Raw genomic sequence first — 17,413 nt, 5'->3', positions numbered from 1 at the left:
TTTTTTTTTTTTTTGCACATTTATCTTATATCTTGTGACTGCAGAAGTCACATATTAGTAACAGGAGTTCTTTTTTTGGATTCTTTGGGATTTTTTACATGGGATTTTTTAATAACGATAGTTTTATTCTTTTCTAATCTATATGCCTTTTATTGCACCAGTATGATACTGAATAGGAGTGGTGATTGAGGACATTCTTGTGTTGGTCCTGATTTTTTTTTTTAATTTTTATTTATTTATGATAGTCACACAGAGAGAGAGAGAGAGAGAGAGAGAGAGAGAGAGGCAGAGACATAGGCAGAGGGAGAAGCAGGCTCCATGCACCGGGAGCCCGACGTGGGATTCGATCCCGGGTCTCCAGGATCGTGCCCTGGGCCAAAGGCAGGCGCCAAACCGCTGCGCCACGCAGGGATCCCTGTTGGTCCTGATTTTAAAGAGGAAATAGTCAGTCTTTCACTTAAGTATAATGTTGTCTATAGTGAAGATGCCCTTTCTCAATTTGAGCCAATCCCTTTCTATTTGCAGAGAATTTATATTATGAAAGGATGTTTTTTTTCTTCAAATGCACAAATTAGTATGGTGAAGTTTTGTTTTTTTTTTTTATGGTGAATTGCATTGATTGATACTTAAATATAGAAATAGCCTTGAGTTCTGTGATAAATCCTACTTGGTCATGGTGTATTATTCATTCAATATGTTGCTGAATTTGGGTTGCTGATATTTTCTTGAGGATTTTATTGGATTGTGGTTCTCTGTCTCTCTTTTGGGAATGTGTCTGATTTTGATTTCAGAGTAATGCTGGCATCATTTTATGAGTTTGGAAGTACTTTCTTCTATTTTCTCAAAGAGGTTGTAGAAGATTGGCATTATTTCTTTATATGTTCGGTAGAATTTGCCATTGAAATCATCCAAATAGAGTTTTTTTGCAGATTTTTAACTACAAATGTAATTTAATAGTTACAGGACTATTATGGAATAGTTATAGGATTTTAGTAGTTATAACTATAATTACTATACCTAATAGTTATAGGACTATATTAATAGTTACCTATTTTCCTCTTGTATGACTGCGGTTTGTAGTTTTTAGGGAATTAGTCCATTTCATCCAAATTATCCAGTTCATGTGTATGGAATTTATTATTGTATTCACTTATCCTTTTAAAGAAGTAGGAGTCTGAAGTGATACCCCTTCTTTCATTTCCAACATCAGTAATTTATATCTTCTCTCTATTTTTCCCCCTTTTATCAGTTTTGCTGGAGGTTTATCCACTCTACTTCCTTTTTCAGAGTTTGGTTTCATTGCTTTTTCTCTGTAGCTTTTCTGTTCCCAGTTTCATTGATTCCTGCTCTTTTATTATTTCCTTCTTTTTACTGTGGAGTTTATTTTGCTCTTTTTCCTGGTTTCATAAGTTTGAGGCTTAGTTAATTTAATTTTCTTTTTTTCTTTTTAATTTTCTAATAAAAGAATTTAATGCTACAAATTTTCTTCAAAGTACTGCTATATATGCATGACAAAATTTTAATATTGTGTATTTTCATGTTTATTTAGATGAAAATATTCTCTGATTTCCAAAAAGACTTCTTTTTTGACTTCTGGATTATTTATGTGTTGTTTAATTTCCAAGTGTTTGGAAATTTTCTTATGTCTGTTACTTAGTTTAATTTCATTGTGGTTACAGAACATAATTTGTATGACTACAATTCTTTTAAATTTGTTAAGGTTTGTTTTGTTATCTAGGATAAAATCTATCCTAGTGAATGTCCTGTCTGTCCTTAAAAATAGTGTGTATGCTGTTGTTGATATTAATTCAACCCACATCATTGATAGTGTATGTCCATGCTTTCTGTATCCTTGTTGATTTTCTGTGTACAGATTCAATCAATTACTGAGAAAGAAATTCTCTACATTCTAGCCAATTTGTATTGTATCTGTCTTCTTTATTATAGCCATCCTAGTGGGTGTGAAGCATTTCATTGTGGTTTTGGTTTGCATTTCCCTGATAAGTCATGTTGAACATCTTTTCCTGTGCTTGTTAACACTGACTATTTTGATTAGTGTTTGTGTAGTATATCTTTTTCCATCCTGTTACTTTTAACCTACTTATGTCATATTTGAAGTGAGTTTCATATAGATTATATATTGGTGGGTCCTATCTTTTTTTTTTTTTTTTAATTTCTATTCCAGGGTTTTTCTTTTCCCTTTTTCTTCTTTTTATTGAATTATCATTAACTTGCAGTGTTATTTGTTTCAGGTGTAGAGCATATTGATTCAGCAATTTCATACATTACTCATTGCTTACCATGAGTGTAGTTATCTGTTGCTATATATTATTACATTATTGACTGTATTCTCTATGCTGTACCTTTCAGCTCCATGACTTATTTACTTTATAACTGGAAGCTTGTACCTCTTAATCACCTTTATCTATTTTACCCATCCCCCACCCCTCTGACAACCACCAGTTTGTTCTCTGTATTTAAAGTCTGGTATTTTGTTTTGTTTTGCTTTGCTTTGCTTTGCTTGTTTGTTTCTTTTGGTTGTTGTGTTTTTTGTTTGTTTGTTTTTTGTTTTTTTTTTTTTTGATTCTACCATCTTAAATTTCTTTCATCACTGTTTTACAGTTTAGAGAATTTGGGTCTTTCACCTCCTTGGTTAATTTTATTCCTAGGTATTTTATTATTTTTAGAACAATTGTAAGAGGATTGTTTTCCTAATTTCTCTTTTTGCTACCTCATTATCAGTGTATAGTAATGTAACAGATTTCTATATATTAATTTTTGTATCCTGAAGCTTTTACTGAATTCATTTATTCTAATAGTTTTTTGAAGATTTTTATTTATTTTAGGAAGACAACGCACAGGGGCAGAGGGAATGGGAGAAGCAGACTCCCCACTGAGCAGGGAGCCCAATGTGAGGCTTGATCCCAGGACCCCGGGAACCATGACCTGAGCCAAAAAAGGCAGACTCTTAACTGACTGAGCCATCCAGGCACCCCTAGTCTAGTAGTTGTTTTGGTGAAGTAATTAGGGTTTTCTATGTATAGTATCATGTCATCTGTGTTTAGTGGCAGTTTTACTTCTTCCTTACTAATTTGGATGCCTTTTATTTCTTTTTCTCATCCGATTGTTGAATCTAGAGCTTCTTGTACTGCGTTGAATAAGATTGGTGAGAGTGGTTATCCTTTTCTTTTTCCTGATCTTGGAGGAAAAGCTCTACAGTTTCTCATCATGGAGTATGATATTAGCTGTGGGTTTTTCATATATGGCCTTTATTCTGCTGAGGCATGTTCTCTCTAAAATTACTTTGTTGACATTTTTTTATCGTGCATAGATGTTGTAGTTTGTCAGATGCTTTTTCTGCATTTATTGAGATTGATCATATGTTTTTTATCCTCTCTTTTGTTAATGTGATATATCACATTGATTTGCAAGTATCAAACCACCCTCGTGTCCTTGGCAAAAATTCTAGTTGATTGTGTTGAATGATTTTTTTAATGTATTGTTGAATGCGGTTTGATAATTTTTTTTTAAGATTTTATTTATTTATTCATGAGAGACCGAGAGAGAGAGAGAGAGAGAGAGAGAGAGAGGCAGAGACTCAAGCAGAGGGAGAAGCAGACTCCATGCAGGGAGCCCAATGTGGGACCTGATCCCAGGTCTCCAGGATCAGGCCCTGGACTGAAGGTGGCACTAAACCACTGAGCCACTGGGGCTGCCCTAGTTTGCTAATATTTTATTTAGGGTTTCTGCATCTGTGTTCAATGGAAATACTGACCTGTAGCTTCTTTTTTTGTGGTGTCTTTGGTTTTGATATCAGGGTAATGCTGACCTCGTAGAATAAATTTGGAAGTTTTCCTTCCTCTTCTATGTTTTTTGAATAGTTTAGGAACAGGTATTAACTTCTCTGGTAGAATGTTTGGTAGAATTCACCTGTGGAACCTTCTATTTCTGGACTTCTGTTTTTGGGAATTTTTTGATTACTGATTGAATTTCATTACTACTAATGCTCTGTTCAAATTTTCTATTTCTTTCTGGTTCAGTTTTGGACAAACCTTCTATGTTGTCAGAAATTTATCCATTTCTTATAGGTTGTCCAATGTGTTGGCATATGCTTTTTCCTGATTTTCTCTTTTAATCCTTTGTATTTCTGTGGTGGTGGTTGTTGGTTCTCCTCCTTCATTTCTGATTTTATTTGAGTCTTCCTTTTTCCTTGATGAATATGGTTAAAGGTTTATTGATCTTGTTTTATTGTTTTATTGATCTTTTCAAGGAACCAGTTCCTGGTTTCCTTGATCTTCTCTATTTATTTTTTTATAGCTTTTATTTCATTTGTTTCTGATCTGATCTTTATTATTTCCTTCCTCCTGCTGGCATTGGGCTGTGTTTGTTCTTTTTCTTACTCTTTTAGATATGAAATTAGGTTGTTTGAGATTTTTCTTGTTTCTTAAGATAGGCTTGTATCACTATAAATTTCCCTCTTAGAGCTGCTTTTGCTTCATCCCAAATATTTTGTACCATTGTGTTTTCATTTTTATTTGTCTCCATGTATTTTTTAATTTTTTTCTTTGATTTCTTGGTTAACCCATTCATTAGTAGTATATTGTTTAACCTCCATGTATTTGTGTTCTTTCCAGAGTTTTTGTAGTTTCATACACTGTTTTGCTTGGAAAAGATGCTTGGTATGATTTCAGTCTTCTTAAATTTATTGGAACTTGTTTTATCACTTAATATGCGATCTATACTGGAGGATGTTGCATGTGCAGTTGAAGTGAATGTGTATTCTGTTTTGAGATGCAGTGTTCTGCGTATATCTGTTAGGTTCGTCTGGTCTAATACATCGTGCAAAGCTATTGTTTCCTTGTTGGTTTTCTGTCTAAATGATCTTTCTATTGATGTAAATGGGGTGTTAAAGTCCCCTACTATTATTGTATTACTGTTCACTTCTCCCTTTATGTCTATTAATAATTGTTTTTACATATTTGGGTGCTGCTGTTTGGATGCATAGATATTTACAATTGACATATCCTCTTGATGGATTGATTCCTTTACTGTTATGGAATGCTTTTCTTTGTTGCTTGCTACAATTTGTGATTTAATGTCTGTTTCATCTGGGGCACCTGGCTGGCTCAGTTGGTAGAGCATGAGACTCTTGATCTTGGGGTTGTAAGTTCAAGCTCCATATCTAAAGATTTCTTAAAAATCTTTAAAAATAGTAATAATAAAGTCTATTTTATCTGAAAAATTGGCATGATGTATATTTTTCCATTTTCTAGCCTTTCAGTCTGTACATGTTATTAGGTCTGAAGTGAGTTTCTTGTAGGCAGCACTTTGATGGGCCTTTTTTTTTTTTTTTTTTTTTATGTGCAACACAGAGAGAGACAGAGAGAGGCAGAGACACAGGCAGAGGGAGAAGCAGGCTCCACGCAGGGAGCCCGACGTGAGACTCTATCCTGGGTCCCCAGGATCAGGCCCCGGGCTGCAGGCAGTGCCAAACCGCTGCGCCACCGGGGTTGCCCTGCGTCTTGTTTTTTATCCATTGAGTTACTCTGTGTTTTTTATTGGAGCAGTTAGTTTATTTATATTTAAAGTAGTTATTAGGGGTGGCCCCGGTGGGTCAGTGGTTTAGCACCACCTTTGGCCCAGGGTGGGATCCTGGGGACCCGGGATCGAGTCCCACATCGGGCTCCCTGCATGAAGTCTGCTTCTCCCTCTGCCTGTGTCTCTGCTTCTCTCTCTGTCTCTCATGAATAAATAAATAAAATCTTAAAAAAATAAAGTAGTTATTGATAGGTATTTGCTTATTGCCATTTGTTCATTGTTTTGTAGTTATTTTTGTAGTTATTTTCTGTTCCTTTCTTCATCTCTTGCTCACATCCCTTGTGGTTTGATGGCTTTCTTTAGTGTTATTCTTTAGTGTTATGCTTGGATTCTTTTATTTATTGATTTTTTCCATATTGATAGGTTTTTGGTTATCATTAGGTTCATATATAGTAACTTATATGTATGGCAGTCTGTATTAAATTGATGGTTGCTTAAGTTTAAACACATTCTAAAAGCCTAAATTGGTATTTCCTCCTGCGCATTTTATGTATATGATGTCATATTTTAAATCTTTTTATTTTGTGTATCCCCGAATTTTTGTAGACATATTTTATTGTTGCATTTTAATCTTCATATTTTATAAGTGATTTATCTACTACCTTTATTAAGATTTGTTTTTACCTGTGAAATTTTTTCCTTTTATAATTTTCTTATTTCTACTTAGGGTCTTTTCTTACCACTCAAATAATTCCCTGTAGCATACCTTGTAAGGCTGATGTAAAGTTGATGGATTCTTTGAACTTTTTAGGAAATTTTACCTCTCTTTCTTTTTTTTTCTTTTTGTATATTTTTTTTATTGGAGTTCGATTTGCCAACATATAACACCACACCCAGTGCTCATCCTGTCAAGTGTCCCCCTCAGTGCCCATCACCCAGTCACTCCAACCCCCGCCCACCTCCCTTTCCACTACCCCTTGTTTGTTTCCCAGAGTTAGGAGTCTCATGTTCTGTCACCCTCTCTGATATATTCCACTCATTTTCTCTCCTTTCCCCTTTAATCCCTTTCACTATTTTTTATATTCCCCATGTGAATGAAACCATATAATGTTTGTCCTTCTCTGATTGACTTCACTCACCATGATACCCTCCAGTTCTATCCACATTGAAGCAAATGGTGGATATTTGTCATTTCTAATGGCTGAGTAGTACTCCATTGTATATTTATACCACATCTTCTTTATCCATTCATCTTTTGATGGACACCGAGGCTCCTTCCACAGTTTGACTATTGCGGATGTTGCTGCCATAAACATTGGGGTGCAGATGTCTCGGTCTTTCACTGCTTCTGTATCTTTGGGGTAAATCCCCAGTAGTGCAATTGCTGGGTCGTAGGGTAGCTCTATTTTTAACTCTTTAAGGAACCTCCACAGTTTTCCAGAGTGGCTGCACCAGTTCACATTCCCACCAACAGTGCAAGAGGGTTCCCCTTTCTATACATCCTCTCCAACATTTGTTGTTTGTCTTGTTAATTTTCACCATTCTCACTGGTGTGATTTACCTCTCTTTCTATTCTCAATGCTAACTTTGCTAGGTAGAGTATTTTTGTTTGCAAGTTTTTCCCCTTTTTGCATTTTGAATAGATCATGCCACTTTCTTCTGGCCTGCAAAGTTTCTGCTGAAAAATCAGCTTATAGACTTTCCATATTGCTTTCATTTCTCTTGCTGCTTTTAAAATTCTCTGTCATTACTTTTAGCCATTTTAATCATTATGTGTTTTCGTGTATACTTCCTTGAGCTAATCTTGTTGGGGCCTCTTGGTGCTTCCTAGATCCTGGAGGATCCCCATGTCTGTTTCCTTTCCCAGGTTAGGGAAGTGTTCAGCTATTAGTTCTTCAAATAGATTTTCTCTCCCTTTTTCTTTTCTCCTTCTGGGATCTCTGTTGCAGAGGTTATTATGCTTGGTGATGTTGCTGAATTCTCTTACTCTAATATCATCTTCAGTTCTTTTTTCTTTTTGATGTTCAGCTTGGTTGCTTTCTGTTACCCCGTCTTCAGATTGCTGACCCTTCTTCTGCCTCCCCTAATCTGTTAATTCCTTCTAGTGTGGTTTTTGTTTCAGTTGTTGAGTTCTTCATTTCTTGCTGGTTCTATTTTATATTTTCTCTTTGTTGAAGTTCTCATGAGTTCATTCAGTCTTTTCTCAAGTTCACTGAGTATCTTTATGACCATTACTTTGAATTCTTTATCAGGCATATTGCCTTAGTTTCAGTTAGCTCTTTTGCTGTGATTTTTGTCCTGTTCTTTTATCTGAGACCTATTTCTCCATCTCTTCATTTTGTCTAATTCTCTGTGATTGTTTTTGTGTATTATGACAGTCAGCCACAACTCCTTGTCTTGAATATAGTGACTTTATAGAGAAGAGGTCCTGTGGTGCCCTATAGCACAATGTCCTCTGGTCACCAGAATCAGATATTACAGCAGTATCCCCTGTGTGGGCTATATGTGCCCTCCTGTCGTGGCTGAGCCATGTTTTCTCATGGCTGTTTGTGTAGTTGGCTGCAGTAACCTGCTTTGCCTATTGTGGGAGCACTGGGCAGGGGTTAGTCCCTGAGTTGTTGAGAGCCAGGGTGAGAATGCAGTTGGCTGAGAGGTGGGCAGGGTCAGCAGTCAGGCTGTCTGTCTGCAATTAGCCTCTCTATTGGTAGCCTCTGGCTGCAGCTGCACCATATGGCAGAGCATTCTTCCTGTACAGTCTGCTAAAAGACTTGGCTCCTGAAACTGTGGGCAAGCTGGTATGTAGGATTATCCACCCCCTTCCCAGGGCAGGAGTTTCTGGAATGGCACCATTGTCTGCCAGCGCTGCTTGCAGGATGTGGAGGAGCAGGAGCCTCTTCAGAGGGATGCCTACCGAGGTGGGTGGGTTGGAACAAGCAGATGGCAGGGGAATGTGGGGGCAGGGCATGCAGTACCAGCAAAGGTGGAGAGTATTAGCGCTAGTGCCTATAGGTGTCTGGCTATCTAGGCTAGGGGAGGGGAAGAGAAATGGCCCCCACTGTCACTTTTTTCTTGGAGAAATCTCCCGAATATCCCTGCTTCTCCAGCATATGTTCTGAAATTAGAAAATATATCTCCTGCCTATATACCCCAGGCACTTTTCAAATTGCTGCTTCTGTGCCCAAATTATTGGTTATGCTTGTCAGGCCACATTTTGGGTGTCCGTGATGGAATCTTTGAACTTCTCTGTAGATTTGTTATGATTTTATTGTTTTACATGAGGCCTTTTCATTAGGACTTGGAGTCAAAGAAATCTGTTTATAGTATAAGATGGTTACATAATTATACTGTATATACTAGTACATACATAGCATACTACTAGCTCATATGGTATTTTTTTTTATTGTATGTCTCTGTTATTTTAGGTAGCATCAAACCATCAAATAGTTAATGTATTCATTGTTTATTAAGGGATATCTGAGGAACTTCTTTTCCTTTGCAGTATTTCAAAAAAGTGAATCATTCCCAAAATGATCCAGCTATTAGTATAAAACTTACTTTTTTTTTTTAAAGCAAGTTATTCTGTCATAGACAGCTCCACTTAAGTCATTTGATCAATTTGGCTTCCAATAAGAAATTGAATTTTATAAGAGTGACTGAAGTATTTACTGTATGTCGAGCCTCGTATTGTCACTTTTTGTGTTTAATATAAAACCTATTAATAAGCAGTAAAGTCAAGATTAGGTCCTAGAGAATTCAGCAGTTTTGTTTTGGGCTTGGACACCTCATGATTTATGGAAACATAATCATGAAATTCTCTTTCTGTAGGTTGGTGTTGGAGTAAGTGTGTCACTAGTGGATAGTAATATGAAAAGGAGAAAGTAACAGCATTTCATAATTATTCAACTAGTAGAAAATATGGAGTGGTTGCAACGTGACAACATCAGGTTTAAAGACCTAGTACAAGTTTGGAAGGTGCTTTGACCAATGTAGTTGAGGCCTATAATTGCTCTGAGGGAAAAAGGATGTCTTAGCTATTCAATTAAGGCATAGGATTTAATAGGCAGCGGTGCTTTGGTACCATGTTATGAAATAATATCCCCAGAACACAGTATAACTTTTTCATATTTTAAAAAGAAAGATTTATGATTACCTAGGAAGAGTCCATCTAGATTCCTAGGACTCTCTTCCAGTTAATCTGTCAGTCTCTGTGGATTCTTTTATCCAGAGGAATCTAGGAGCTTAGTTGTTTTTTTTTGTTTGTTTGTTTTGTTGTTTCTCTTTTCCCCTTGAGGGGGTGGGGGGTGGTTGAGAGGGAGGCAATTTACTGAATTTTACACCATATAGTTTTTTTTCATGTGTATATCACCTATCATCTAATTATATGTAGGAGCCTTAGTACATTCTCTTTGAAAAAAAAATAATGTTTATTATATTTGTAGATGTTGTATTACGCAGCATAAAGAAGTATTCTTCAGATAGAGGTCCCAATAATATTAATTACAGGTTAGGACCTAGGATTGTTAGAAGTTCTTAGTACTTGAGTTGTTCTTATTAAGCCAAGATAAACTGTCTCTAAAGTCTTTTCCAGTTTTCTCTAGGCTTTTTCTAAAATTTGTTTTTTTATTTTATTATTTCCTTTGACCATCTGTTAGAACCCATCTTCTTTACTGTAAGACAAATAGTCTTTTTTTTTTTTTCCTCACTCATTACAAGTCAATTTGCTCCCTTCTCTCCCTCCCAGTTTTGTTTCTTTGATTTTGTTTCTTTTTGGTGAGGGGGTGTAAATAACTTCAGAATTTTACTCTGAAAGATCTCATGTTTCATAGTAGTGAGGTTGGTTAATGGGAGATATGGTGGCTCCCATATGAATAAGAAATCTGTATTATTATCCATGTATAAGTTTAGGTAATTCTCCTTGGAAGTTTAGAGAAAGGACAGGGCATTGTTGGATGCTAATGTCTTCCTTGGAGCAGCATCTTGGACAGAACTGGATAGTTGTCCTTTGTGTTTTAGCCAGTATGAGACAGTTGTGACTTTTTTTTTTTTTTTTTTGACAGCTGTAACTTTAATGACCCTTTTGCTTTTTGTTTTTTCAAGTACCTTTTTCTAAACCTCTCAGATCTTAGGAGATCAATCTTTCGATTATTTTATCTGGAGAACCAGAACTTGTATTAATTTCCAGCTTGTTTAATTTTTAAAGCTCCCTGAAAATGTCATATTGAATATTTTTCTAAATTGGCAGTTTTACATTGTAATTTATTCTGATTAAATCCTCTTATTCAGGTTTGAACCAGTACAGTAGAATTTAACAGTCTTGCATTCTGTAACAAATTTCTGTCTTCCTAAAGTTGATGAAATTCTTAATTATAGCCCTTAGCTTGGATCCATACCAGAGTTTTAATTTAACTTCTATAGACCTGGCTTCTGGCCTAGTAAATTTACAGTGTGATTTTACTTTTAGAGAAAACCCTGAAGAAAGGATGGCTCATATAGAAGGTAAGGTAAAACTTACCTTACAACGAGAAAAATCCAAAGATTAAGTTTCAGAAGATTGAAGTCTTTGAAAGAGATTATTTTAAAATTAAGATTTTGTTTTGAGGTCTCAGTACTAAATGAAGAAGCTAACTGTTGAGTGTTTCATATTTTTCTGCTAATTTTTTTTAGCTCTTCTTAAACACATTATTTATTGATTTTTAACATATCAAAAATTTCCCGTATGGCTGGTGTTCTAAGTCATATATTTTTTTAACCACTTAATAAGGAAAGCACAAGACTTAGGATTATAATACTTCATATATGAAGTATTTCCTCCAGCGATGCCTGGGTGGCTCAGCAGTTGAGCAAGCCTGCCTTTGGCTCAGGGCATGATCCTGGAGTCCCATGTGGGCGGGCTCCCTGCATGGAGCCTGCTTCTCCCTCTGCCTGTGTCTCTGCCTCTCTCTCCGTGTCTCTCATGAATAAATAAATAAAATATTTATTTATTTATTTTTACTTTTTGGTAAAAGTCTTAAAAAAAAAAAAAAAAAGTATTTCCTTCAGTCAGGATGCCTGACTGGCTCAGTCAGTTAAACATCTGCCTTCTGCTCAGGTCATGACTCCTGGATCCTGGGATGGAATCCTGTATGGGTTTCCCTGCTCAGCAGGGAGTCTGTTTCTCCCTCTGCCCCTCCCCGCTGCTTATGTTCTTACGCATGTGTGTTTTCTCCCTCTTTCTCTTTTTCAAATAAGTGAAATCTTAAAAACATTTTTTTTTAAAAAGTAGTTCCTTCAAAAGAAGGACACTCTGAAGGACACTCTGACATAGTATGACACATAGAGACGACTTTAGCTGGTCAATAAGTGTGAGTTGTGAAATGGTTGGTGTCTCAGGTCACTTAACCAAGCAAAGGCTAGAAAGGATCTCATAGCTAGTGACTGACAATCATGGACCACAGAGTATGGACTAATAAAGTGATCTTTTTCACAAATATCAGGAGAAGGGAATGATCTCATGAAGAACACAATTTCTGTGTAATATAAAATGTATTTACTTGATTTGTACTTTTTTTCCCCACTATAAATTCAGAGTGTTTTAAATACACGCAGATTACGTCTGCAAATCATTTATATATGCTCTAATTTTTTAATATTATAAATTTACTTTTAAGCTTGTGCCCTCCGAACAGAAGCAAAACCACAAGTGTTCTTACATGTTTTCTCTCCCCAGTGAACAATCCTGTAATAAATGTAACTTCCGAAGCATATCGATGTTAACATGAAACTAAAATAATAAGATGATAAGCTGGCTTTGTTTAGAGTCTTGATTTTAATTTTATAGGTATTCCTTTAGAAATGAGTTGCACAATTGAGAAGGCACTTGCTGATGCTAAAGCTCTTGTTGAAAGATTGAGAGATCATGACGATGCAGCAGAATCTCTGATTGAGCAAACCACAGCTCTCAATAAGCGAGTAGAAGCGATGAAGCAGGTTTGATTTCTTTTCTTTCTTGTTGATTCCACTTTGAAAAAAGCAGTCAGATATTTATGTATTGCTTGAATCATAAATTTCTGCTTAATACCGTTTTTTTAATGTTTTATAAAATTTAAAAGTAACTTGATTTGTATATTTTAATTTTATTTTAGATTATCATATAATTTTGTCATGTCCAGGTGATACAGATATATATATGTATATTCTAAAAACCATATATTTGATTATTTGTTTTTCTGGCAGAGTTGCACATTGGAGTTTAGAAAATATATTAGGTTCTGATATATTAGAGACCAATAATATCTTTCACTAATAGTGATATATTTTGCTCTCTTATTTTTATAATGTAGAAATGTTTATATTTTTCTTTGTAAAAGTACTTAGGTGATGTTATTTAACAACAGAATTTTCAAAAATGGCATAAGGCAATATCTGGTTTATATATTATGCAGTTGTTGAATTTGTACTTCCTACCTTAATTTCCATTTAGTGCTACCAATTAAAGAAAAATTGAAAAGGGTTTCAGTTATTATCCTTATAATGTACATAGGAAGTTTCTTATATAAGAATTGTATATAAGAATTTTCCAGTGGTCCACGGGGTTAAGGTACCATTTTAAGCCTACTTATGATAAAAATTTTCAACTTTAAGATAATTATACAGTCTCTCCTTATGATGGAAATCATTTAGGGGGAAATGTATATTCATAGCCTACTCTTGTGAAACTCATCCATTTTGTAAAAGGAAGCAACCCTGGAATACCGCTTTTAACAAAGCTATTGGAAATAATAGAGCAAATTTACTTGTTTTGTTGCCTTAAACAGATTACATATCTCCCTAACTGTCCAGCTTGACTCATGCATTCCAAGGAACTAATATCTGGTACTGAGTCATAAAAACAAAGGAGTTTGACAACTAAAGAACCAGAAATGTTATAATGAATACATTACTAAGCAGCACATCAAAATGCCTTGAAAATGAAGGAGTACAATTTTAAAGTTAGATTCACATTTATTTCTAGGTTTTTTATTTCTTTTTTACATGTTCTTTTGCTATTGTTATTGAGATATAATTCACAATACCCATATAGTTTACCCTCCTAAAGGGCATAGTTCATTGGATTTTAGTACATTCATAGGTTGCGCAACCACAATCACTATCTAATTCCAGAACATTCTCCTCACCCCAAAAGCTTACCTCCATTAGCAAGCTAGGTATTCCCTAGCTCTCCCTTCCCTCAGCCCCTGGCAACTAATCTTTCTATCTCTATAGATTTGTCTCTTTGGGATATTTCATGTGAATGGAATCATACAATATGTGGCTTTTTGTAACTTTTTTAAATGTAATGTTCTTGAGGTTCATCCATATTATAGCATGTTTTAAGTTTTTTATTCCTTTTTATTGCTGAATAATATTCCATCATAAGGATATAGTGCATTGTGTCTATCCATTCATCAGTTGATGGGACATTTGGATTATTTCTATTTGGGGGCTGTTATGAATAATACTGCTGTGAATATTTGTGTACAAATTTCTGTGTAGACCTATATTTTCAGTTATCTTGGGTATATACGTGGGGGTAGAATTATAGTCATCCTGCTATACATTAGATTCTCCAGAACTTACTCATCGTTTGCCCATTTTTAATACATCATCATTAAATTATTATTATTATTGAGAGTTGTTAAGAATTCTTTATATATTCTGGATTAGGCCCTTATATATATTGAGATATGTATTTTCAAATATTTTCTCCCAACATGTTCTTTTTTGATCTTTTCATTAGTATCAGGAGGAAATTCAAGAACTTAATGAAGTTGCAAGGCATCGGCCACGGTCCACATTAGTTATGGGAATCCAGCAAGAAAACAGACAAATCAGAGAACTGCAACAAGAGAACAAAGGTGGGGTCCTGAGGTGGCTCAGTGGGCTAAGCAGCTGCCTTTGGCTTAGGTCTCAGGATCCTGGGATGGAGCCCCACATTGGGCTCTCTGCTCATTGGGGAGCCTGCTTCTCCCTCTCCCTCTGCCTGCCACTCCCCTTCTCTCTCTCTCTCTTTAATAAATAAATAAAATCTTTATAAAATAAAAGAGAATGAAGGTAAGATATATAATTTTAAGATTATTAAGAACGTATGATTGTAAAAAACAAAGGAGTTTGACAAATAAAGCTAAAAACCAGTAATGTTATAATGAATTATGTTACTAAGTCACTCAGCAAAATGCCTTGAGAATAAAAGAGTAGGCTTTAAAGTTAGATTCACATTTATTTAAAAAATTTTTTCATTTCTTTTGCACATACTCTTTTATTACTATTGAGATATAATTCACATACCATAAAATATACTCTTTGGGAAGGCATAGTTCATTGGATTTTAGTTAAAATTAAACTTGGTTGACCATTTGCTTCAACGTGAATAGAACTGGAGGCTATTATGCTGAGTGAAGTAAGTCAATCAGAGAAGGACAAACATTATATGGTCTCATTCATTTGGGGAATATAAAAATAGTGAAAGGGAATAAAGGGGAAAGGAGAGAAAATGAGTGGGAAATATCAGAGAGGGAGACAGAACATGAGAGACTTCTAACTCTGAGAAACAAAGGGTAGTGGAAGGGGAGGTAGGCAGGGGGAAGGGGTGACTGGATGATGGGCACTGAGGGGGGCACTTGATGGGATGAGCCTGGGTGTTATACTGTATGTTGGCAAATCAAACTCCAATAAAAATACATACAAAAAAAGGGAAAAAATTAAACTTGGTTGAAAGAGCTATAATACACAGTTGGACTCTTAATTTGGGATCAATTAATATTTTTAAAAACAGGGAAATGGGCAACTAAATTTCCTTTTCGGTATTCTCATTTCTGGTCCAAATGCCCAAGTCATATGTAGTAGTCTTTATCCTTTCCTACATATGAATGTCTACCTTACTTGGAGTCATCTTAGATTCCCACTCTCAATATCCAGTTTATGCCGTTATTACCTATGAAGTAACTCACTTTCTTCTCTACGGGACAACTGCTTTAGTCCCTTGCTTAGATGTTCATGGTCTGTTGCCAGAACTATCCTAATTGGCCTCAATGATTCCAGTTTCTTTTCCCCCTCTAGTCTGTCTCCCAACACAGGCATCCAATTCATTTTTCAAAGATCTCTCTGATCATGTTATTCTTTTGCTTTAGAACCTTCATTGTATACTTATTTCCATATCCAGAAGCTTTCAAAATCAACTCCAAGCCTTTTTTTCTGTCTCCTTCCCATCCTTCTCTTCTCTATGAAACCTTCTTGCTGTCCTGAACCAGTTCTGAACCCACCATCTGCTTTCATGCCTCCCTGTGTAGAACGCCTTTTCCTTTTTCAGCTTAAGGAATGCAAGTTCATCTCAATAATGTGAAACTTTCACCAATTTCTCCTCACTGACTACATATATATATCATATATATATATATATATATGATATATGTATATCAGAGTTCTGATCTGGACTTTACACGTTATATTAGAATTATATGTATTTGCTTTTTCTTCTAGACTGAGCTCTGTGGCCTTTTGGGTATTCCTAATGTAGAGCGTTATCTCGTACTTAATTGTTATTCAGTAAATGTTGGTTGAAATAATTCTTTAAAAATGAGCTTTAAATGGTCATTTAAAAAGCTAATAAAGAACTCTATTTGGTGTGCTTTATTTCTTTATGGCAAGATTCTTAGATGTTTTCTATTCAAAACACCCTCTTTTTATGTTGCTTTTCTGATAAATATAGTGAGGAAGAGAATATTTTGTAGATCTTTAACTCAAGTTTGAGTAAAATAGACTATTTTTCTTGTTATTCTTGATAGAATTGCGTACATCCCTGGAAGAACATCAGTCTGCCTTGGAACTGATAATGAGCAAGTATCGAGAACAAATGTTTAGACTTCTAATGGCTAGCAAAAAAGACGATCCGGGTATAATAACGAAGTTAAAAGAGCAGCACTCCAAGGTAGTTCATTTTATAAATATAATTTGAAATGAAAAAGAATTACAGTTGATTAACTTGTGTTGAGACTTTTTTTTTTAAATCACAGGTATCTAACATGATATTGAATATTCATCTTTCTGACGTTTTCTGCCTTTCCTTATTTTTGTCATTTCTTGCTACATATTTTGTTTGATTTACTCTCCTAACTCCTGTTGTTCCCTAGTTCTTTAACATATTTTCAAAAGTAAATTTTATTTGGGAAGTACAGGTAAGTGTATTCAATTCAAAATTATTTTATAAGGTAATCTGCTTTTAAGAAATATTCTAATTTGTGTGTTGCCGTTTGTTGCAAAAACAAAAACTGAAATGCTGAAAACATTTTCAGAAATTTGAAACCAGCTCAAGGTAGATTTGTTTTCCTTAAGACTGTTTTCTGAATGAAGCTAATTAATCCAGACTGTAAATAATACTGATTATGATGGAAAAAACATGGGTGGGGCCAGTGGGGAGGAAAAGAACTAACATATTAAGATTTTGGACCTCTCCTCCCCCAATCATGTATCACTTAACATCATTTTTAGAGATAGAGCTGAACTGGTTAGAAATTAGTGTTTTTCCCTTTGTTCATTTACTTATTGACATCCCTGTGTCTGTTTCCTTTGTGTATGTCTCTGTGTTCATTAGAAACTGCTATGAAGACAAGTAGAATAATCCTTTTCTATTTACATTTTAAGTCGAATTTTAACTGCTGGTGTGAAATAAAAATATTAGTATATTGTGATTTCTAACTATTACCTGTATTGGATAATGGTGAGCTAACTATTATAACTAACATTATTTAAGAAATCATTGTTTTAAGACTTGTTTTATCTTTCTCAATTATTAAAACACATTTTAGAGTCTTTAATTCTTCCATCGTGGTGCTTATAGGTACTTTTAAATTATTAATTATTT

At 35.0% G+C, this 17,413-nt stretch overlaps 1 protein-coding gene across 7 annotated transcripts in view; it reads left to right on the top strand.

Moving 5' to 3' along the window:
- FGFR1OP2 (FGFR1 oncogene partner 2) overlaps positions 1-17,413 on the top strand; it is a 32,669-nt gene that overhangs the window by 6,448 nt on the left and 8,808 nt on the right. For all 7 annotated transcript variants that reach the window (XR_012017581.1, XR_012017582.1, XR_012017583.1 and 4 more), the window contains exons 2-4: positions 12,356-12,504; positions 14,294-14,411; positions 16,338-16,480. Coding sequence is in view for 4 of the 7 variants with exons in the window: in XM_072798585.1 (XP_072654686.1) it covers positions 12,370-12,504; positions 14,294-14,411; positions 16,338-16,480 (396 nt within the window). In the remaining 3 variants the exon portion in view is untranslated. The remainder of the gene's footprint in view (positions 1-12,355; positions 12,505-14,293; positions 14,412-16,337; positions 16,481-17,413) is intronic.

Source organism: Canis lupus, chromosome 25 (genome assembly GCF_048164855.1).
Source record: "Canis lupus baileyi chromosome 25, mCanLup2.hap1, whole genome shotgun sequence".
Lineage (NCBI taxonomy): Eukaryota > Metazoa > Chordata > Mammalia > Carnivora > Canidae > Canis > Canis lupus.
Note: the sequence above shows the minus strand (reverse complement) of the source record. Positions and strands in the feature narration are given on the sequence as shown.